Source organism: Bombus bifarius, unplaced genomic scaffold, assembly GCF_011952205.1.
Source record: "Bombus bifarius isolate JDL3187 unplaced genomic scaffold, Bbif_JDL3187 scf7180000008050, whole genome shotgun sequence".
In the NCBI taxonomy this organism is placed as follows: Eukaryota; Metazoa; Arthropoda; class Insecta; order Hymenoptera; family Apidae; genus Bombus; species Bombus bifarius.
In genome coordinates, this window is record NW_022884416.1 from 360,353 (window position 1) to 384,763 (window position 24,411).

General features: G+C 41.6%; 2 protein-coding genes across 3 annotated transcripts; one reads left to right on the forward strand and one right to left on the reverse strand.

Moving 5' to 3' along the window:
- Positions 1-1,277: 1,277 nt before the first annotated feature.
- Positions 1,278-14,904, forward strand: LOC117208041 (octopamine receptor Oamb). Its single transcript, XM_033448867.1, has 9 exons — positions 1,278-1,798; positions 6,265-6,402; positions 7,412-7,510; positions 7,586-7,713; positions 10,403-10,540; positions 10,800-11,082; positions 12,771-12,929; positions 13,101-13,411; positions 13,711-14,904. Exons 1-9 carry the CDS (start codon positions 1,538-1,540, stop codon positions 13,826-13,828), a joined length of 1,635 nt encoding a protein of 544 aa, XP_033304758.1. The 5' UTR covers positions 1,278-1,537; the 3' UTR covers positions 13,829-14,904.
- A 2,379-nt stretch (positions 14,905-17,283) lies between these two features.
- Positions 17,284-22,268, reverse strand: LOC117208054. Of its 2 annotated transcripts, none has more exons than XM_033448882.1 (4): positions 21,879-21,972; positions 20,683-20,875; positions 19,606-19,898; positions 17,284-18,741 (listed from the first exon to the last, which is right to left on the reverse strand). In XM_033448882.1, the coding sequence occupies exons 1-4, from the start codon at positions 21,882-21,884 to the stop codon at positions 18,286-18,288; spliced, it is 948 nt and encodes a 315-aa protein (XP_033304773.1). In that variant the 5' UTR covers positions 21,885-21,972; the 3' UTR covers positions 17,284-18,285. The 2 variants fall into 2 exon arrangements, with proteins under 2 accessions (XP_033304773.1, XP_033304772.1); XM_033448881.1 differs by lacking the exon at positions 21,879-21,972 and adding an exon at positions 22,156-22,268 and having other exon boundaries at positions 17,726-18,741.
- Positions 22,269-24,411: the final 2,143 nt, after the last annotated feature.

Genomic DNA, 24,411 nt, shown 5'->3' on the forward strand with positions numbered 1-24,411 from the left:
AAAAATCGTACATTTCGCATATTAGATCGATAGATAGTTGAACTTGACTTTCGGTGGTGAATTCTTTTCTCGATCAAAGGTAAGAGGATAACGCAAACCGTCGAAGCGTGTCGGTGCTTGGAATGCTGTGATTTAAAGGCAGTTGAATGGTTTCTGTGTTTAAATAAGAACGTTTATACGGCACGGAGAGGAGCGTGGCTTGGTCGGGGGACTGTTCAGAGACGGTGAAGGGGTTCTATTAACGGAATTGCCCGAGTACAAGAAGTAATTAGATCGACCGATTGGAGCTAATCCTGCAGGCGACGACAGGATGATCCGTTTAGCAAACTGCGAGTAGAATAAAGGGAATGCAGGCGAAATTAGCTGGCTGACGAATGGAAAGAGACGAAACAATACGGGAAATCAGTCGCTGAAGAAGAGCAAGAACGAACGAAGGAGAAGTAAGAAGAGTCGAAAGACGGCGTTTGTCGAATTGGCTGTGAATGGTAAATCTCGAAGACGCTGATAGATTTCACTGTTCTTTCTTGGGCCGAGTTGCCGGGGAAAGAGATTGGAAGAGAAAACGTTGGTGGAAAGCAACTTTGACGATAGTTTCGTAATCGAAGTAGGAAAGTGAGAATATAAATATATGGTATTATTGATATTGGTGGAGAGAAATGACGAGGCAAAGCATGTAATGATATTAGAGGAATTTATTAATCAACTGTCGGAGAAGAGAGATAATTTCTACTAATTTTTGACAATTATACTTTCCTAACACGGTCATGCGTGTGCGATTAATCAAGTGTTGATTATCGAGTGAATGCCAAGTGAAATAATTACATATCGGACAAGCGAAGGAATCCGTGGAACTGGAAAGAAAGGATGTAAAAAAAAAGGAAAGATGAATTCTTGTCCATCTTCGACCAGCTGATTAAAATCCATTATATCCAGTTCAGAAAATAAGAAATTCCTCAAAACGTTTAGGTTGTTCGAACGTGTCTGACAGAAATAAAGAATTCACCGATTAAAATCGAAATACTATAAACGAAGAAACGAAGCGTGGTATATTTTTCAAAAAAGTTCAAAGAATCCGTCTTCAAGTTCGTAACATCCAAAAACGAATGCCGGATTAAGACTAAGCGTTGGTGAAACCGAAAAAGGAGAAGCATTACTACAAATTTTCCCTAACGTTTAAACAATTGAGAGAATTGAAAAAAGAGACGTAACTGAATTTGCCGCTCTGTCGTTTCAGCTTGCAATAACGCTTCGCGACACGCAAAAGCCTCGTAAACGTTGCTGAAATCGAACAGAAAAAAGCAAAAATTAAAAGAGGCGAAGGAAGCGAAAGGGAACGCGAAGACCGATATCGGTTGAAAACGACCGATGATCAACCGTTGATCGATCGATCGTTAATCGGTTCGCGTCGTTATGGAGGTGCAAGCGATCGCGCGACGTTTTTCCAGTAGAGTCGATCGAGGGTCTGGATTCGGGGGTTTGTTCAGCCGAAAGTGGTGCTCGGTAGTTGGAGACGCGGCGCGACAGCTTGCTAACTAAAATGCGAGAGCTGAACGCGACCGCATGTGCTGCCCTGTACGAGCGCGTTGAGTGGTCCGGCCCGTGGATTCTGGTTACTCTGATCGTGCTCGCGATCGTCAACGTGATGGTGGTCCTGGGTAACGTGCTAGTGATACTGGCTGTTTATCATACCAGCAAACTGCGAAACGTCACGAATATGTTCATCGTGAGCCTCGCGGTGGCGGATCTCATGGTCGGTTTGGCTGTGCTTCCGTTCAGCGCCACATGGGAAGTTTTTAAGGTGAGATTATTCCTGAAACATCTGTATTTCCTTTGTTTCTCCTTTAAAATTCTATCGTTTCGACCAAGTTTAGTAATTTATACATTCGGCACGATCTGTCAAATACAAAAAATTAATCGGCAAAACAAAAAGAAAATACTCGTAAAGCGAAAGGATAATCATTTGCAACCATCTCCTCGATTCGAGCCCTAAAATGCGACCTCGAAAAAGCTTCAGCCACAGAAAATCGTTCGAAAATCCGTTTTCTACGCGAACACAACCGTACAACGGTAATATATCGCGCTTTATATCTCGAAATTAGAACGCCTCGGCATCAAATAGGAACGAGACGCATCCAACGATAGAATCACTACATCCCGATCGACGATTCTTCGTCGTTCAGCAACGAATCTCGTTGCGTGCCGATCTCTCGTCCCTTCGATGGTTTATCTATCGACCATCGTCTCTTTTCTTTCGCTTTCGTTGTTCTTCACTTCCTCTTTTTCCTTTTCTTTCCATTTTTTCTTTTTCTTCTTTTCTACCTACCAAAAGGCAAGTATAACGGCGAAGCGACCAACGACGAGTTCTCGAACGCGAATCTGCGGCGAAATTCGAGACTCGCGAACGAACAGAATATCGGAGCGACGATGCGCGAATCCTAGCCTGTTAAACGTTCGTTCCACTTCAGGTATTGCTTCCGTGATTTCCACAGGGAGTAGGATTTTTTGCACGGTGATATTTTTGGTTTAGAATTGTTTACGGGTCGAAAGTTAAGGCACGGTGAACCTATTTGGCAAAGTTTTTGTTTTGTTTTGAGATAAGGTTCGTTAACCGTTACGATCTTTCGATATCTTGTTCGAGTCGAGGAAAATCTAACGAAGAGAAAAAGAAACGAGGAAACTAAAGAAAAGGAGAAATTTACCTATGCTCGTGTCGATATCCCCTCGCACGTTACTAAACTTCTCCTATATTTCTGCGTACTAAAAATTATCAAATTAACGCTGTGCTTGATCCAGACATAATAACGGGAAAATAAAATGATAAATAGATAAAATAGAAGAAATAAGACGAGACACGAGTAATATAAGAATCGACAACGAAGTCACCTCTTAAAAAATAAAGATTAAAAATAGAAAAGAAAAATCATCCGTTGAAATATTTGTTACACTCGTACATGAAAGACGCGGACATGACTAGTGAAGAACACCTCGATACAACTATCTCGACTATCAAAGATAACGTTCAACGCGCTATAATCGCGAGCCCTGAGGAACTCGTGGCAAAAAGCGTGCAGCCGAAATAACCGCGGACGGGGAGGGTTTAAGCGCAACAGTTTGCCGGCTTTCGTCCTTCGTTCCTCCCTGGCCCCCCTCTGAAAGATGAACGTTTCTAGCCAGGGGGATGAGAGCGGTGGATCGTTGCGCCTGGTATTCCGCACGAAGAAACTGGGATTTGGATTTACAGCTAGATAGAATTCGCGATAGATGGGATTTATCGTTGGTTTATCGAATGGGTGGATCCAGGAATTTTACAGATAGAAACGGTTCTCCTTATTTCGTTATATATGTCCATTTTAGATCTTTATTTTTATTTAATTTTTAGAGCCACACAGCTTTCGAAATGCGTAGATGGAATTGCTTTTCTCGAAAACTTTTTCTTAGGTGCTTCGAGGATATACTTTATTGGATCGGAGATATTTCTATACATAGATAGGCAACTGATTCTTTTTTTTTTTTTTTATCGTTATATGTCCGTTTAAAGGATTATTTAGTAGGAAAATGTCGGCCTCTATATCTTTCGTCCTTATTATCTAATTTCTAGGGATGACAGATTTCTACTTCAAATTTTCTGTTCTTTGTTCGAACGGTCGGTCGAATTTTACATAAAGAAGTGATTCTTTCTTATCGTTTTGTATAGCTAATACTATATAAAGCGATGTTTGGTAAAAGAGGAAACGAAGACGTCTTAACGGACATTTACATGAGAAATATTTCATATTATATGGTATTTCATATTTCATATTTCATATACATACACACTGTATATAAAATATTTTGTATGCGAAATATAAACATACAGGTAAATTATTAGATTTCAACGATAGCTGGAATGTATCTGGTATGTATCTGGTTAGCGTAGACCGCGGACCGTACGCTGTAGACCGGGGATCGTAGACGAACGAAACTCGAGCGTTAAAACGAGAGAGCGATGAACGGAATATAACATGCTTTCTGCATTATTTACCAAAATCATCTGTATTCGCCATCATTTCGTACAATTCTCTTACCATATTAATGAAGGCGTGTTTAATTTCAAATTGCCCGAATAATTTTTAAGAATCGTATGCTTCTCGATTCATCGATTTTTCATATACCTGGAACGATGACAAATTTGATATTCAAACTGCCAATCGGAATTTGAAAGAGAAAAGTAGGTAAAAAATTAGAGTAAAATACTTTAGAGCAGCTGAAATATTAAAAAGTAAGTTGCAATAAAAGTTGCGTTAAAAGACTAAAGTAATTTAACATTGATTAAAAGATGGGTAAAAAAGTTGGGAGAAAATACCGAGAGGTCAACGGATGAATAAAAGAAAATGATTATCTAAAGAACTGAAAGAATTCACTGACTGAGCAAAAGGAATTGGAAAATAATCGAGGTGAAAGAGTTAAATCCCAAGCAGGCGAACAAACAATCGTTTCGATGCTTGCTCTCTAGGCATACCGTATCAGATCAATGTCTAATAATTAATCATAATCCTGTTGTGAAAACAGGAATAATCCTCGTGATGAAAAATCAGAAACGCAAGAATCAATGTGGATATAGGGACAAGTATTCGATAAGTATTTTAAAGATTGTAAATAAAGAAACGAAATGGAAATTTCATAGCCCTTATGGAGCATTTAAGAACACGGGGCGTTTAATTTTATCCAGAATTTCTTATAAATTAAATTGTTGATCGTTGATATAGCGTTAAATTGCAACGCGACCTTTTCCAAGATAATTGCACTCTGGTTATTTATCGAAGAACGTATCGCATCGATGAAAAGCAAGCGGATGAACATTTTTATTGGCCGGAAGTTATTTTTACAATTACAACTGCGAATTTTCCAATGAAATTAAAATCGAACATGTTGAAAGGAATCGCCAGTTTGAATAGCCAGTCACGATTTCCGTTTCAAACATAATTCTCCATGAACACGATATTTGCTAGAAGATAAAGAGAGAACAAACATGAATTTAGATCATCTTTGAGAGATAGATAACCGTGCTTCCGTCTGTACAAAGCTTGGCAAATTTCTGAGCAGCGCGCAAACATCCGCAGGCGATCGATAATTAATTCGTTCCGAGTAACCTGGCAATGTGTATAAACCGCACGAGTAATCGATATGCGAAACTTTCATTAATGATTTCACTAACGATTCTGGCCGATGAACGAGAAAACGGTTAATTGGTATCCATGGTACGGTTATCTTCGAATATTCCGCTGATCGGTATTAATAACAAGCGTTATTGCGGAATAGAGGTTGGCGCAACGAGGGTATATTAATCGAATGGAACAGAGGCAGGGACAGGAGTAATTGGGAACAGGTGGTTGCACCGGCTACCAGCGTATGCACGTGCACTGTACGGTACAGTACAGTCAGCCGCCAATCCGCGTTACACCTACCGAGTGCAGCGTCCCGTTGCCGCGTTGGCCTGGCGTCCAGATCCAGGTGTCAGGCTACGTTCTCCTCTTATCTCGAACATAACGGACGACCCGATGGATTTTGGACGGATTTTTAACCCGGTCGATGGAATTCAGCTACGAATGTAAAAATACTATTTTGCTACTTTCAATTATCTTTGTCGTAGTATCGTAGCTGAGAAGATTTCTAGAAAAAAAAGTTTTCTTTCAATTCGTACGATATCTTCGTACGAAAAGACGAATCGAGTAAATTGCGTAAATCGGAAATTTTAGTTTTGGTATTTTAATACGATATTAGCTACTAGTATTAGTAAAGATTAGTAAAAAGAAAAAAGCCGAGGTTGCCTGAAAACGTAAAACCGCGTTCTAGTACGCGTAGTCGAGCGACGTTCCTCGGGTCAGGTTTTACCCGGCGATAGGATATACGGAGTATTGGTTTCGGCGTTGCGGAGAAGACGAGAAGATTGAAACGAAGAATAGGGGATAGACGAAGGTATCGTAGCTTGCAGAGGATGTATCGGTGAAAACGTGGATTCCACCGCGACCGTGCAACTTGGTCTCCTAAAAACGAAGGAAATGAGAGGAAAATTTATACGAGGCCCCTTTATGATAAAATAGTAGCAATTACCTCAATGTATATCGTGTACGTGACATCTACTTTGAAAAACTTATCGCATAATTAGGGATTACGGATTCAAGTATATTTGAACGTTTGAAAAATGAACGAATATGATACAATAGGATGGGAGAACATTGTCGAAACGTTTTTCGAATTTGTGACTTTTGTACGTTATGTTGGAAGGTGTGGATATTCGGTGATCTATGGTGCTCGATCTGGCTGGCGGTGGACGTATGGATGTGCACGGCATCGATATTGAATTTGTGCGCCATCAGCCTGGATAGATACTTAGCAGTGACCAGGCCAGTGAGTTATCCTCAGGCAAGTACCATTTACCGATTATTCGATTTCGCGGTACAAGGTGTACAGCTATGGGAACGCTCGATAAAGCCATTTGTCTACTATTCTACGCCTCTGTTTCCTCTCTTCTATTCTACGCTTCTGTTTGCCGCCTCCTATTCTATACGCCTCAGTTTCCACCTCAAATAGTCTCTGTGTTCGACGTTTCCCTTCCAACGGCTTAATTGATCGATCGTTTGTTCAACTTGCTACGTTTGACTTTCGCGACCGCTTCGTAATAACGTTGTTACCACTCTATTCCATGAAATTCTGCGATCCGAACGTTCAGTTTTGTTTCGTACGTCTACGGAGAAGTTTCTTACAGAAACACGTGTAGCTAAAACCTTCTTCAATATCGAATGGTCTGAAGAAATGTCCAATTTTTACTTTATTATATTATCGTGATATATTACACAAACAATGCAAATAATAACAATACAAATAATAAGATATATAGATACAAAGAATTGTTGGTAATTGTTTGTTTCTTTCTGTGAAAATATTATCGCATTACAATTGGTACGGAAAATGTAAAGAATCGTTAGTGGTTTGTTTGACCATCGCGCACGTTCAAATTTGAGAAAATCCTCGAAGGGATTTTCCGACCATTCGAGGCGGTTTCACTCGCCGGTTTCTATATTTCTGTATATTTTCTAGGAATTCTTAAATATTTCAAAAGATTTTGCAAGATTCCCAAAGGTTTTCTAAAGGCATTGAATAACGATCGTCATAAAGGTGTTCGATATTTAGAAATTTCCCAACATGTCGAAACGTTTACCCATATCCTTTTTCAATAACGCGAAGTAAAAAATTCTCGGCAATGATAAATTCTTTCGAAGAATGAAAAACAATCTGACGTCTAAAGACATTGAATTCGGTTGTTAAAATTCTTGTTTTACCGATATTTACTCCCTTTATTTTTAGCTTTATTATTAGCTTTATTATTCACGGTGTTTCAGTAAGCCTGTTATCATAACCCTTTAAAATCTAGATCATGTCACCGAGAAGAGCAAGGCTGCTAGTGGCAACCGTGTGGATCTTGAGCTTCGTTATCTGTTTCCCACCCCTGGTTGGCTGGAAAGACAAACGGGTAACTACCATCGACGTCGACAGTTTGTTCGCTCGTTACACGGTGTCCTTGTACATTTTTGCGCTCGTTTCGCAGTCTCACCCCACGTACAACGCGACGTTCGCTCAGAACGGACCGTTCAACACCACCACTATACTCATCCCCGTGAAACCGTGTCCCTGGATCTGTGAACTGACAAACGACGCAGGCTACGTCGTTTACAGGTAAGGAAAGAAAACGGTAGTAGGGAAAAGATATCGTCAAGATAAAGTTGATTCTTGAAATCCCCGGATCGAACATTTAAGAAAAGCTGGTGTCGTTCGAATGGCGTAGGATCTACGCTACAGCAGTAATTGGCAATTCGGCTGATGGAGATTTTGAAAAGAAATTATTTGCGACGAGGAATTCGAAATTACGAATCAAGGGAGTTAAGAGTCGAATTTACGGGAATAGAAATTTGAAAATTTCAAAATTCCGATACTTTGATATCCGAAAGTTAAGATATTTCGACGGCTTGACAGTTCTAAACTATAATATTTCGACGGGTTGACGTTTCAGAGTTTTGAAACTTGTATACCTTTGATACTGCGAATTCAGCTGCCTGTCGCTATAGTTTCTATATACATGTTTGCTATACTCCTTCTTCGATCGAAAGTACAACTTTGAAAAACTACTAGTCTCCACGATGCTATATAATATATATATATATATATAGCAAAGCGAAATGACGCACGTAAGCTTCGACTTCGATAGTTTCACTGCATCACGGGAACAGAAATTATCGAGTCGTCGAGCAGGAAGTCTGAATTTTCTGGCAAACGTCGCGTCTATTCTTACCGTGTTATCGCGATCGGCGTGTGCATCAATCCACGCCGGTTTATGCTCGACGTTGCATCTAAATCAACCTCCGAGTAGACGGTTAGCGTTCCATCGTGTGCCAGACGAATCTACATTTCTGGCTGGCAACGTTATCATTTTCACTTGGCTCGCGATATTTCAATCTTTTCCAGCTCAAGCGTAAAATCGTCTCCTTTCGAGAAACGCAGGCCGGGAACGAATAACGTATTAAAATTGACGTGGATCGATGCTGTAACAATTATCGTTAGGCAGAGAAAGATAAGGAAAACTAACTGGCAATGTACGTATTTTCTCTCGAAATACATTTTCATGGATAGCTCGCTTGTTATTCTATCGCGTCCAATTTGCCGAGAGTTATCAACTCTCAAATCAGATTGATTTACATATGTTTATGATAAATGGTATGCGGTAGAGTCTGCATCGTGGAAAATAATGGAAAATGGCAACGTGCGACTCCTTGCGAATCTAATATCTATCGACATATCGCTATGCGTATTCAAATTTTCTTTCTAATTAAAACGAGACACTCTTTCCAATCGTTGTACAAACGTATCGATTCAATTTTGTATAAATTGGATGGTTCGACGACCGTATTTATAAGCGCGTGGAAAGATATTGCGGTATAGAACTGAATTGCTTCGTGTTGTATTTTTGGAAAGGCAGTTACCGATGTTTCTTTCTATTCCACTAGATGTACATATACGTTATATCGTACGAGATAATAGGAACATTTGTCGAATCGAACGTGCCGACAAAAATGAAGATTCTTTTCATGGAAATTCGATAGTCGCCATTTATTATATCGAAGGATTTCTCGTCATTTGGAATATAGCGAACGAACGGGGACAGTAATAAATCGAAAGGATTGGCGAATATTTTTGAATTTTCAAATGCACGAGCCAAGAGCCTGAATTGAGACGTGGCTTGTCGTATTTTACGAAATATCATTGCAATGTTATCAAACTTTTTTTTCTCTGTGAAATATTTATTGTCGACCACAATTGAATTGTCTAAATGATTGTTCGGATCAGGGGTGTACAGTGCTTGGATCCGTGAGCGCGACATAGAATTTCATAGCACAGTTCGTTTCGTTTTTCCAGCGTCGCAGGTGCGATCGAAAGATAAAAGATAAAACGCTCTCTATTCATCGGCATCTATTGTGCCTGTGCCAACAAAGGGACACAACTTGATCCCTTATCTGATACAAAGAGCAATACCGTAGACAAACAGTAGCTTTATCCATAGACGCGAAGTTTACAAGGCTATCTGCGTGCCAGAGTTCCGTATCTTGTCGCCACGCCGCGCCATATAGAAAAAGATACGCCAAAGCGAAACTGCAAATTCAATGAAACTCGCTATCGCGCATCGCGTCCTTTTCGATACCACGTTTCCTCTCCCGTCTCTTCCATTCGTTCCTCATCTTCCGACATATTCTATAAATCGAATCGCAGAGAATAACCTGCAACTGTATCAATTTTTAACGATATAGGTGATCCTTTTATTCCAAAATCGTTTAACAACCAGCAATTTGTATGCGATAGACGCCCTTCTTTCCAAGTTGAACGAATTCTACCCGTAAATCTACGATTAATTTTTGACGGCAGTAACGATCTATCTTTCTAATGTTCCAACATCGGATTAAACGGAATTTACAAATCCTTTCTTGACAAAACTCTCGATAATTTCGCGTGACCCATGATGTGATTAACCGTTACCTTACGTAATCTCACAACCCTTCACTCGATATCCTTAAGTTTATAATTTTCAACTAATCCATCCGACCTCGACAAAATTCACCATTCTCCGATCAATTTCCTGCGCTTCGTCTGCAACCTTCCTAGAAACTCGAGGAAACACCACGACTCGATAAGAGAAAATAAGAAGGAACTTGACAAACAGGTGGCTCCATTAAACGCGATTCTCGTCTAATTGTAAGAATGCCCGAGAGAGAGAGAGAGACGAAGGACGCTTCCTCGTTGTAAAACGAAGTTATCCTTCTCCCTTCTTTTGCCACCTTCTCTATGTACGATGAAATTAAACAGTTGTTATTTGCAGCGCGCTCGGCTCTTTCTATATACCAATGCTGGTCATGCTGTTTTTCTACTGGAGGATCTACAACGCAGCCGTCTCCACTACGAAAGCCATTAATCAAGGCTTTCGTACGACAAAGGGCTCGAAAATGCTTGGCTCTAGGTAAATCCAACGCACCATAGCTTCTCCAAGGAATTGAAAAGATGGAGAATCGTGATACGTTGCTACTCTTTTGTCATTTTTTTGCCGTCATTTCAAACGAGTTCGATCAACAGCGATTTGGCTGCGAGTTTTATCGGGGTTAACCAGCTTCTTCATCTTTCTCGCTTTCCTCTTTTTCTTTCTATTCTTCGTCGATCTCTGATTCGTTAAAAAAGAAAAAAAAGACACAGCCTCTGGAACTTTGGACGATTGCTTACAGATTCGACGAGCAAAGGTTGACCTTGAGGATTCACCGTGGTCGAGGTAGTGTCCACAACGGGAGCAACAACGGGAGCCCGAGGAGTCCAGAGTCGAATAGCCGTAGCTCGGTGAAAAGGGAAAAGATAAAGATCTCGGTGTCGTATCCGAGCACGGAGACGTTGAATACAAAGTGTAACACCCTCGAGAGGACGCCCTCGAGGTGTTCTCAGACCTCCGTGCACTATAGTAACGGGCAAACGCACAGTCAACTGTGTCCCTCCCCCAGGAACACGCATCTCAAGGTAATTCCGCGTATACCACTGTACTGACCTTCTTCAAAGTGGCCTCGATGTCATATTTTTACATTTAGCGATGGATCGTATAGATTGAAACTATCGTATCCTGGCGAATAGATCGTAGCGCTTTTTAAATACTTGCACGAGTTTTCTTCAATCTTCGATTAAATGTGTTACGCCGCGCGACTCTCTGCCTGGCCCAGGTCACACACCGCGGGCCAGACGGACACCAGATGTCCGCTCTTCCGTACGGCGTACCCTCAATAGCCTAAGTACCCGTCATAAACCCGAGTAATTTGCTCGTTAAGGTCCTTCAGACCCTACAAATGTCCTTTTCTAAATCAGTTTCTAAAGACTATTGTTTACTACGGCTTGGCAAGGGAAAGTTGGGTTTTTCCACGTACGATGCTTCCTAATAACAACTTTCTATCAAGGGCAGCTAAGACCCTTCCTAATCCACCAACCTTCGTTTAACCAATTAAAAACGAAGCCTATTCCCTCACTCTCCTAAATAACATCGGCTCCAACAAATCCGATGGTCCCGTGCGCTGGAGGGACCGATCCTTAGCCTTCCACCGAGACAGCATCGTCTCCTAACGGCACTGATTCTACATCCTTCGAACGGTCAACATCCTTCGAGCGGGTATACACACCCGCAGATCAGTCACTCACTCATCTCGTACATACGCACCAGTGTAACTATCCTCGTTATAAGTTGTGGAATAAACGGTGACCTAACTTACTCCTGTGCAATATTCAATCAACCACCTCTGTTATCCTACCCGAAACAGGGGAACGACTACTTCGCGGCGTCGATTCACCGAATCGTAGCGAGAATTTACGCCTCTCGCTGACGCGTTTTCCTAGCGACCGCGTCTCTCCGCGATCGGTCGTAACAAAATGTAATGCTTGTTGCTTCTTCTCCCAGTTTATAAATAATAAATAATAAATAACAAATAATAAATAGTATACAATATATAATATATAATACACGTTGTCGATAATACATTTATCGTAGGAACGTGCAGGTTGAAGGACTCTCTGTATTCTATTTCTCTGAAGTAATTCAAGTCAGAGATACATGCTCGTATATTCAAATTTGTGAATTTAAAAAAATTCCAGATCGATATCCTCGGTTGGTTTATTCGCCTTCTTTTGGCAGCTATTCAATTTTCTGAAATGTAAATCACGCCACGCGAAAGAGAGAAGCCAAAAGCGATTACAGAGCGCCATAAATATGCATCAGCGGCAGGATACGCTACGAAATCTCCGGCTCTTTCTACCCTTAACCCTTACCAATAAAAATTCATTACCTTCAAATTCATAATTGTCCTCGTACCTATCGAGTATAGTTTGCCGAAACTATTTGCGTAAAGGAATTCTTACTTTACAGAGAAATTTGTTCTAATTACTTTCGATCGAAATCAGAAATCGGAAATCACAATTAGAAAAAGTCCACAACTAACATCAAATATATTTTTCCTTACTGATGGAATTAGCAAATCCCTTGATTAACATTGTTTTGCCGACTTTTGCCTCGATTATCCTTGCCTGAATCGGTAATTCTTGCAAAAAGCCGATAGAAAGCGAATATAATACGATCGTAAAATCGTGAAATGCTGATGACAAGTTTCCCTGGGGGAAAACGCCAGAGAAGGTTGTGGTTAAAGGTCGGTTCGATACGTCGGTGACAGGTGAGCGGTATCAACAGGGTTGGCAGCGCCAGGAGACCCAGCAGGCGGAGTAGCTGCGAGAGTCAAACGGGGGATGAGATGTCGTTGCGAGAGCTCAGCCAGGGTCCCGAGGAGAAGCCCAGGGCGATGAAGATGGGGAAGAGGAATATCAAAGCTCAGGTATCCCACTGAATTTTCGAGAAACACTGAAATTAAGTTGAGAGGAAAGGAGACCGGTACGTCCTTGCATTGTTATTCCATTCGCGCTTTACGCGACCGTTAGAACAAACAAAACAGATTTGAAGACTATACGGGAAGCAATTGATGCGTAAAGTATGATTAACGGTGCAGGTGAAAAGATTCCGAATGGAAACGAAGGCAGCCAAGACATTGGGCATCATCGTCGGTGGATTCATCCTCTGTTGGCTTCCCTTCTTCACGATGTATCTGGTGCGCGCCTTCTGTCCCAATTGTATTCATCCCACGGTGTTTAGCGTGTTATTTTGGCTGGGCTACTGCAATTCCGCGATAAATCCGTGTATCTACGCGCTTTTTAGCAAAGACTTCCGGTTCGCGTTCAAGAGAATTATTTGCAAATGCTTCTGCAAGCGGCGGGCGAATACTTTGAGACGTGGCAGCGATGGCAGCCAATTAGCCACGAGGTGAGCTTAAACTTAGTTTAAAGAATAATATAAATAACACGACCGATCCCTTTCGATCGTGAAAGCCGACGCGCACACGCCCCTTGAATAAAACACGTTCTAGCAAACGTGTTACACGCATACCATACGCATACATGTGAAAAGATGATGCAATTTGTTAGATTTTTATCAACGAGATACATAGCAAGGAGATAACAGATACATAATGCAAAAAGACCACCTTCCACCTCTTCCGATACAATTTGCAAATGTTTTGGCGAAAAAAATGTTCGTTACGATACAGACGTGTCTGTTGGCAGAAACGACCGGAGTCCCAGTTACTCGATGCAGGTGCCTCAACAAGGTGTATCCATCGACGATTCGGACCAAGATCCCAGCTCGGAACCGACGGTGCACTCGCACAGCGAATCAAGATGACTGTAGCGTGCCAGGTGTGGCGCTCAGCGCGTCACCTTCGACCCGACGACCTCGAAAGTAAGGATCCAGTCGTTCTAAATTCGAAAGAATCTCAACGATCCTCGACGACCATCCGAATCATCCGCACAACGATCCGTGCCGCGGAATCGAGCACGTTCGATCGTTTACCCAGAAACCAGTGTGTTCGCGAGTAATATATATACTAGTAGTCGCGACAAACGGTCGAGCTTCTTCGGTGTCTTACTTCGTTCCGTCAGCGAATGAAATACGAAGAGACGTTTCTTAGGAGATAAAAATTCGCTCAAGCTAGTCGTAAATCGAGACTGAAAACGATAAAATTAACAAAGAAAGAACAAATGGACCGACGAAGGATTCGCTGCCTAGAGATGGCAAACTGTTCATTGTATTCGTTGGAATAGTTAAATAGGAATTATGGCGAAAGTTGGAGCGCGAAGAAGAGGAAGAACGACGAGCGCGAGGGAAGCAACGACGGAGAATCCAGTGTACCATAAACGGATATTAAAAACGCAAGTTTCGTTATCTTTCAAAGTCAACAGCGTCTGTTGGCTATCGAAGCTGCCTTTGACTATCGAGGCTCTCGGCTAACCGTCGCGTCATCGTTGTCACCGTATTATTTCCGTAGATTTTTCACCGTTTCTCGTTGGTTATACGCAATGATGGCGTTTAACGATCGCCTTCGCTGAACACGCGACATTCTGTGCGTTGTACAGCTTTCTTCAAACATTATCGATCGTTAACTAGATCATTTTTCAGTCTGTGAAACAAGATGGTGAACGGATTTGAAAGAATTTTGTTTGGACATCCTGTAGCGAGCGTAATCGAGATACGCACGTATGCGCTGTAAAACATAAAGTATGTAAGTGTAAGTGTTGTTTCAAAAGAACGAAGGTAACTCGCTTTGGAATATTTTGTATGGACAGTTTCGATTCTTTCTCGAATGTATTACGATTGTTCGAGAGGGGACAGAGGAACGTACGAAATCGGCGAGATTCGTCGCATTATGTGATATACGTCTACGATACGTAAAGAAACAAACCGCACGAAAGAATAAATATGCGAATGAAATCCACGATAGTTGACCCCTTTCCTGCAAATTCCTCATTTCGATCCTCCGTTATTTCTGGTTTTTCGCGGAAGAACATGGAACGAGTTCGACGTTTGACGATAAAGTCTCGAATGTACCAATTTTTGCAGTTCCACATTTTGGAAAGTTTAAATTTCGAAGGCCTTGCAATTAAACAATTTTATGTTTGGAAATTGTTAACCTCGTTCCAAATTCGAAAATTTGCGAATTTGACAGTTTGCAGCCTTAAAGATTCGCAATGTTCAAGTTGCACAGGTTAAACTTTGCAGCTTCAAGTGCTCGAGATCTCGTGTTTTGAGATCCCGAATCAACAAAATAGAAGTTTAAAAATTAACAAATTTCAACGTTCGGCGATACAAGGATTTAGGACACCGGTACAGCTGCTAACCGCAGGTACGTATTTATACGTAAAATATATATATCGAGAGAGAAATACGTAAACTTATGTATTTCAATTTATCGCTCATCGAAATCTTTTTTTTTCCTATTCACATCTTTTTCCGCGTGGATCGGAACATATATATATATACATATAAAACAGTCATCCAGCAACAGTTGATAAGCTATGGAATCGAAAAAACTAACTTTTGGAATTTTTGTCCGTCCGTTTGTTTGTCCATTTGTACTGGCATCGTGTAAAAATTGTTGAATGGATTTTGATGGAATCTTCCCTTCTATAGTTTCGCGTCCGAGAAAGAAAATAGGAAACGAAAAGAAAACATTTTGTAAAAGCTGAGAAATAGCCTGGAATCCGAGTTACACGCGCTCCCATATTTGACAGAGATCAAGCAACGATGGCTATCTTTTACGCGGTGCTTGCTCAGAAATCGAATGTTTTTACAATTTTTACTACTTTTTAATTTAACTAACCGTTAATGCAAAAAATGTGTAGATATTTCGTTTATAAAAATTCATCCGCTTAAAAATTCTGCCGTATATTGGTAATTCACGCGAACCAAGTCGCGATCAAAATCTGGTTTTCTGTAAACGAAAAATTCATCGACAGGCTTTAATGTATTAAATCAACGTTTACTCCTATAATAGATCTATCGTATAATTTCCTATATTCTTTGTAACACATGCGTGAAAGCGACGATTCGAATTGAACGGAAACGGAAAGCAGATACGCGGTACACAGCATTAGGTGGAACATGGTAATTTATCGATCTATTCTAAAATCGATGGCAATTACGTAACGCGCGTTCGTTCGTCCATGCGTTAAATAATTATTCCAATCGAATCTATTTCAATTTTCGTTCGAAATTAAAAAAAAACTACGTTTTTCAATCGCTTGAAATTCCTAATGATGCGAAAAAATGAAAATAAAGAAAAAAGGTAATCGCGGACACGGAGCGAAAGCAGTTTCGGCAAAGACCGCTTAGCGACTTACAAACTAGTCGACGAAGGAGGAGAGAACGAAGAATGGAACGTGCGTTTTACGGTTAAAAGATCGTCGACACGCTCAGTTGTCCGGTCTTTTACCTTTCGTTCGCGTGATCCACGAATTCCTAACCGACGCGACGTAAGCGTAGGTCATGGTTGCCATTCGCGAGACACGAGGAAGTTGAGAGAGGCACGAGCGGCAAAGCGTCACGGACATCGAAGAAAGTATAAAACGAGTAAAAACCCGTCTCTTTCGTTTATCAAGTTGGACGAATAATTTCGTTAGTCCTTTCATCGGCATTTTTTTTTTTTTTTTTATATCAACTGCTTACGATTTAATTTCTTGCTGTTTAACGATGCAAATACGTACTACGATGTTCACGTTGTGTTAAAAATGAATATATACCGTTAAGTGTGTAGGAAAAACTGCTTGATCAAACACGTATCAGAGAATACCTTCGATTTACTTTTTGTCGATCATTGTCGGTATCACTGCCCTGCCGATCGACCGTAACTACCGAAACATTGTGTACTCTGTAGGAACCGCGCGAAACACCCATCGATAGTTTTATTATGTTTAAAAACCAGAGTTTAAAAACTAAAGTCGCTGGAAACTCCGCAGTCGAATAATTAATCGAGTAATTAATCGAGTAGTCGTCGTAAATTAATTCCGTGATGCGGTGGATCAAAGCAAATTATTCGTTCGACACGAAATCCCATCGATGGTGGCCCGTGACAGGTCAGATAGTATCCGGCTGTCCAGTAAATTAACGAATTCACCCAGTCAAAGCGGTGACCTGCTTTCGTAAAACTTTTATAAAACCCGATTACCTACCCCTGTGCGGATGCAACCGGACCAGCTGCAATTCGTGTTTTATTTTTCATCGCTAAGACAGCGGATTCCTTCGAGACGTTCCTTATTTCGCAGATACACGATGGAAGGGATTTTTATAAAGTAGTACGAGTCTGTTTACGATGTAACGTTTAATTTTTTCTTCGAAGATTTGATTATTCGGTTGTTGGATTACGTGTAAGATTCGTTCCAAAGTGAAAGACCTATTGAAAGACCTATGAAAGACTTAAAAATTACACAGGTATTAAAAATAAATAAAGAATCGAGTGAAACATAAGCCGAAATTAAGTGAAAATGAAAAGTAGACTGATTTATTCGCGTGTAAATTAATTTACTTGCGACTATTAACGAACAAGCAAGTGTAAGAGAAAAGAGAACGAATGCGAATTAAGTTCGTTCTCGTTGGTGTGTGACAGACGCGGTTGCGTGGAACGAACTCGAAAGGCATTCGTCAAGTTCGATTATCCCCTCACCGGTGAAAAAACCCCCCCGCGGCAGGAAACGCGTTTCGTCAGAAATTCTCGATCAAACGTCGCGATGCGAAGATTATTCTGCCTTTTTTCTTTTATTATTTTGACAAAGAAAGGAAAAGGCGGCTACCAATCGTTAGTAGCTTGTAACGAACCCAACTTCCCTTCCTTGGACATACGCTGTTTTTATCTCGATCGACGCGACTGTTAGAAGATAAAATTGGTTACGCCTGAGAAAACGAATCATACGAATATAGGTATGTAGAGGAGGAATTTTTCATGTCTTTATGTTGTTGATTTTATAGTTTTCTTAGCAGCGCGTAGATTTGTAACGAAAAATTTGGATTTTTCACAGAGGTCAAAAGAACTGTGCGATAAAAGCTCTTTTTTCCAATTCTATTTCTATCGCAGGACAATTATCTTGCTCCGTTACCATTTTGTCAGAATCGATTCTTCCGTTTCCAACTTTCGGTCGAATTTCGTTAATTGCGTCGTTCGAAAATCCTAGAGTTCCAAAAGGACGAAATTATAATATTCGAGAACTCTGACGATTCACCGCTCCTTTGCCAAGACGAATCGTACAATTTTCCCAAGCCGATGGTTGCTCGATAAAAAAAAACAACCAACGATCGACTCGATCGGTTGGTTACTTTGCTTGCGGCAGATTCGTGGCCATGACCCTGAACCCATTATGATCTGCCACGTAATGAACCTGTTGCAGAAGCCCGTTTGGATCGATATAGCTATAAGCACCCCTGGTCGTCCCATCCAAAGATCTAGATTCTGTTTTCGCGCTCGAATCTCCGGTATAACTGTAATCGTATTGGCCTAAAGAATCTTGAGTGTGGTGGAGGGCGCTGTGCAATAGTCTGTAGGGTAAAACCGGAAGTACATAGGGCGCAGGGACAGTTACAGGCGTCTGGATGGTGTCCACAGATGATTGTTCTTCGTTCTTGCGTTGTCTATCGGATCGAATGGATGACGATGGCGATGAGGAAATGGTCGACGAAGGCAATATCTTTGAGAGACTCGGGTCTGGCTTTGGCACCTCGATCCTTTCAGCTTCCGATTTCGACAGCAAGAATGGATTGTTCGGGTTTTGCTGAAACGGTATGACGGTTTTAGCGATTTGAAACTTTGCACGTCAATTCGCTGAAATTTGAGACAGAGAATTTTCGTCTCGTAAAATAGTAACTGTCGGTTTTTCAACGCTAAAGCTACCGATTAAAAGGATCGTGCAATCTTTACTGAAATACGTCACGCGTACAAGATGATAAATAAAGAGATATAAGGGTAATCCGCGTGCTTTCAGTAATTCCGAAGATAAAACGCTCGAGTCCAATGGTTTTCCCAATGGAACAATTATTTTAGAAAAAATTGCAGCCAATTCTACGAGATTAATAGAAAAGTCAATTCTCACTATCAGTTCTCGATGCTCGCGTAATGATAAAAGATATTTCGTATAAACTGAAATCCAAATTTATAAAACGAATATGTAATCGTGTTTTTAGACAGGAAGATTCACCGGTCGCGTTCGCAGCTAGTTTTCCAATCAACAAATTACCAAATTTTATCAAACGTTTCTCTTGTCTTGTCTCGAAGCCGGCCGGCTGAACGATATTCGGTTTTATTAACGTGCAACAAACCACTCGCGGAAAACAACAGCCGCGTTAACGTATATTTGCAGGGTTTCGTTCGTGTTTATCTTTGCGCGCGTTATATACATCTTATTAAGATCGCGGTGAATGTAGCATGTACGAGTACGTGGCAACGAGTAGTAGCAAGCAAAATTAATAAAAATTAGTTAATAGCAAAGAAAAACGATCGCAGTGCGCTATTAATTACGTACACTTGATCTTTTCAAAACGTACTTTCCTCGATCGTTTCTAGGAAACACGGAATAGTTTCGCGTCGAATTTTCATAGTTTTTATCCCTCGCCTTAAAACGTATTGAACGTGCACTCACTGCGATTTCACGAACAGCTAAATTCCTCGTGTCATGGTTCGCGAAGCTAAAATAAGGTGGCAGGATCTCGTAAGACAGGATGTTTGACTGATAATTCGATCGATCTGTCAGCCGCGACTCTTGTAGCTCCTCCGAGCGAGACTTCTTCTTCGCTTGCGGCTTATCCTGAATCACCCGAACATCGTTTTTCGGCGGCTGTGGTAAATTACTGGCGCTCACTCTGAATCCATTTTCATCGTCCGCCGTGTAAGTCACTGTTTGCAAAATGCCATTCGAGTCGATATACGAATAACCTAAACGAGCAGAAATTACTATAGAAAATCCACTTGTATACATGGAAATATACGTTTCGCTACTATCGAATGATATTAGAAAAAGATAAGAAGAAAAGATACAACGCAATTCGAATGTCGAATAACGTACGTATAGTAAGGTACATTTTTTATTTAGCACTAGAATAGAAAACGAGATAGAGGATCGGTCGTGGTACTTGGTTGGTGGAACGTACACGATGAAAAGGATGGCGGAAAAGGAAGAAGGCGCGCGTTGCTTAAGAGACTCAAGCAGCAAAGATGGATCTATCGTAGAGGCGTCGGTTGCGTAACATCGATCATCGTAAAGCGCACGTGGGCCATCCTGTCTATCTCGAAACGCTCGAGAAAGCAATGTATGGCATTCGTCGAACGATTTCACGAGTCGTCCGACAGATACGAATAAACCGTTTTATTTTATTTATAGAAGAAATATAAGGCTATGTAAAAAAAAAAATGCGATGCGATATTTCTCAATTTCTATGGAAACTACAAAAAACCTCGATACCGTGTTATCGAAAGACAAAAGGGTTAGATCATAATTAGAAAATGATATGGACGAATAAAGTTAGAAGACTCTGCCAACGAATCTTAAACTCGAAAGTATAAAATAGAATCTGTGCGAGAATGTGAGAAAAGTTAGGGACAATTTCAAGACAGTGCTTAAAAACGGGCATGACGACGATAAGATGATTCGGACGGCATTTACGGTGAAATCGCCAACAATCGAAGCAACCTTCGGGCAAAGGTAATCGCGACGACTTACCGCCCCGCGTGATGCCGTTCGAACTGGATTCCGATTTTGCGTGATGGGGTCCCGTGAATGAGTAACGATATCCGCCGGATCCGTCCTGTACGTGGTATTGCCTCAACGGCGTCACAGATCCTATCGGACTGAGCCAAACGTTCGCGATCGGAGTCGTGCAGATTCGTCCGAAAATCGCACTCAACAGAATCATCTGAAAAAAGAAAGTAACTTGTATGTTTCGTGTATACGAAATAGAGGAATTAGTAGATGGACCAGTCGCTTTTACAAAAATACGCCTAAAGGATACGTTATAGGAACAAAGTTTGGAATAAAATCTCGTTGCCTATTTTGTTGACGCTAGCGATTTCTATTCTTATTGTTAATAACTATAAAAACTATAGATCCATGTTGCGCGTTCTACCTACTACGATGGAATTGCACGATCTCGATAAGCTAGTCTTGCGGTTCACGCGAAACACGGGCATTTGCTTCCATGTGATTATGAATTCATCGGATCCGATTCTGGTCTATGCACTCGTGCTTCGCATGATACGACGATAGCGATAGCGATAGTGATAGCGATAGCGACGCGTAAGCGTTGCCGCTTTATCTTTGCTCTATTTCCATCAATTTTCCATCAGCTAGTCAAATATTAATCGTAACAGCGCTTTCATCATTTTTACCGTGCTTCCCCATATTTTACAAAATGAAAAACACGTCGTTTGAAAAAAGCTTAACAAGTTTTCACTTAACCAAACGACGAATGTATTGGTTTTTAACAGAGATATAGGCCATTTTCTTCTTTTAGCTAGTCGATAAAATTTCCAAACTTTATGCCTCTGCTTTGTATTTTACTTTATTTCCTGCATCGCGTTTTCTCTATAAGGAACAAATGCTTCCAACGATTATTATACATCGATAAATCCTCGAACCTTCGTGCCTATTTCTTTCGTTTCTCTATCTAAAATCATAAATCATAGAAAATCAGAGGAAAAATCTCTAAAATCATAGAAAAAGATAGAAAAGTAGAAAAATAGAAAAACGCAAGCGGAACAAAAATCGAGCAACGGAAATTGCAGCGAATGTCGCGTCGGTTCCACTTGATCGAAAGAAGCCACGGAACGACTAATGGATTAACAAGCGATTCGATTAGCGATAGTTTGTCGAGCAACACGACGTTGAACGGGGTGGCAGCATTCCACGCAAACGTTTACCAGCATTTAGTAGGGCGTCTGGCGCGAACACTTGCGCTTCATCCACCAATTTCCGACCCCGATCGCAGTCGTAGTCGTTGTCGCTTACTCGCACTCTTTCCACGATTATTTTATTTCCACGATATTTACGAAAGATTTACGCGTAAAAAATTCCACTTGAGATGGATCCTGTGGGAAAGCACAGACAAATACTTGACAAGAAAAGAAAGTAAAACTTATGGCCGATCGTTCCGCCCGTAAGCAAAATCGAGAACAAATATATGCATAATGCACTCACGAGTATCATGTTCGTGGTATGCAGAGCAGGTTGTGAAGAATCGGTCTCGGCAAGAGGTAAATCCCGGCGCGGCGTGGCTCGGCTAACGGTTACGTTACGAGAGTGTAAGCAGCGGCGCACGTCTTCTTATATAGCCTGGCGTACGCCGTGTCTCCCACCATGTAGACGCGGTGGTCAGAGCCCTACTACGAGCTCCTACAGGATGCTACGAGGTCCTATAGGTCCCTGTGGGACACCGTCGGCGAACCAGCTCGAAGCATTCGCGGCCATCGCAACACAAATCACCCCGAGTTCGATTTCCAGGCCGATAAATCAATGTTTATTGGCTATGGTAGGAGGCGTCGATCTCGCGCGCATTCCAGCCCGGGGATGCTCGTTTTCTAGACCGGATGCCATTCCAACGCCACCTTTTGAACCCGAGTCGGCTCGAGTTTCCTTCGATGTCGAGGCAGCGGCGTCGTTAATCCATGCTCCATCCTCCAGTCGATGGGTGGACAATGGTCCAACGAGATTGCTTGCCTACGTAGCGGAAACTCGACCATCGACTCGAACATGATTTAGTTTTAGCACACTGTTCTTCCATGTTTTGCGATTCGAAACGATCCAAGCTTCGATATCGGTTTTCAGCGGTGGATTCCATCGTTCCTGTTACCTGCTATTTTCTTCCTTCTTTACGTCTGTTTTATTTATTATCTGTCCTATCGCTGATCCTGACGATCGAACATGTACGAGTATTTTACGATAACACGATCGCAGGATGAAAATTCTTCATTTTTAATTCCTATAATAGGGATAAGTCCAACTATGTCATTGGTACCATACAGAGGATGCCTGATTATTACCTATCACACGCTATCCAAACAGTTTATTTATTTCCTTGTACGATATATACACGTATATACCCGTATATAGGTAAAAAATAGAGAAAACTGCAAACGCTCGTCAACCTTCTTATACGAGCAGCGACTCTCGCGTTCGTTGAGTCGTTTTGGACAAAAGTCGCACATTCTGCAAAGCCGAGTTCTTCCGCCCGTAGCAGAAACTACCATAACTCGTCAGGCACTAGTCGCAGAATTCTCTGAATTCTGCTGCGTGAAACAAATCTACCTTGACTCGTTTATTTCTTCAACGGTTATTGCCACCTATTTAAAAAATAGCCAACGTCTCGCTTCTCCTCTCTGCTTTCAGAAAACGACTATCCAGAATGCGAAACGGTCCAACTTTGTTAAGCGACCCGCGGGTCACAGCTGGAGCGGCAAGATGGCTAGTCGTGTAACGATGCGCCACGTCAGGCACTAGACGCGCTCCTCGAAGTAGCCTTCTCGGCTTCCAACTCGCTTTCCAACCGCCCGTTCTTGCTGTTTCGCCTATGCGCGTTGCCCGCACAGCTGCACGTTCCGTGCACGATGACTGTACGACGGCCATTCGATGCCGGCAACCACGTTTAGTGGCAATGTCAAAAGCGACGCGAGCCGCCCACGTGGTCCCGCAATGAAAAATCCTTCGTCGGCCACTCGTTGCCCGGACGCGAGTCGTGAGTTACGCCTTTACGATGGAATTGATGAACTCGTTGCGCTCCCTTTGCGTTCGTCGCATTAGCCGTGTCGAGCATAAATTTCCTACCTCGCCAGGCTTGAACTTTAAGTCCAGTCTTATCCTCTGGTTCCGTTTCTTTATTTTTTCCTTTCGCACGCCGTCTTTTGATTTTATATCAAACTTGATCGCGAATTAAACGGTAAAATTTCCTTCTGTCTTAATATCATACATCTAACGAGCCTGGTTTATTCGCCAGTTGGTTAGTCAGTTGTAGCAGTCAGTGTATGCAAATTGAAATTTTTATGAACGCAACTAAACGAGTTGGACTGGAACAGAGACTCGATCGCTCGTCGTGTTGCTTCTAGCGCAAGAACGTGTCATTCTGCAGAAGGGGAAGTTTACAAAAGACAAGAATTTTCGAAAGATCAAGATGTCTCAATCGGTCCAAGTTCAGACAGTTCAAAAGAAATTGTCCCTTCGGCCGTGATACGCAGCTTCCGAAATTATGAGCTTGCAAAGATCGGCTCGACGTCTTTATTGCGCGACGGTGCGCGTTTCGCTCGTAAAACTCTCCGCCAGAAATACATAATCCTTATGTTGCGTGCTTTTTAACGATCATTTTTTCCCTTCCTACTGGCCTATCTGTTGCTCCATCCACCTAACTCCTCCTCTGTCCCTCTCTCCCTCTCTCTCTCTCTCTCTCTCTTTGTCTCGTTCTTT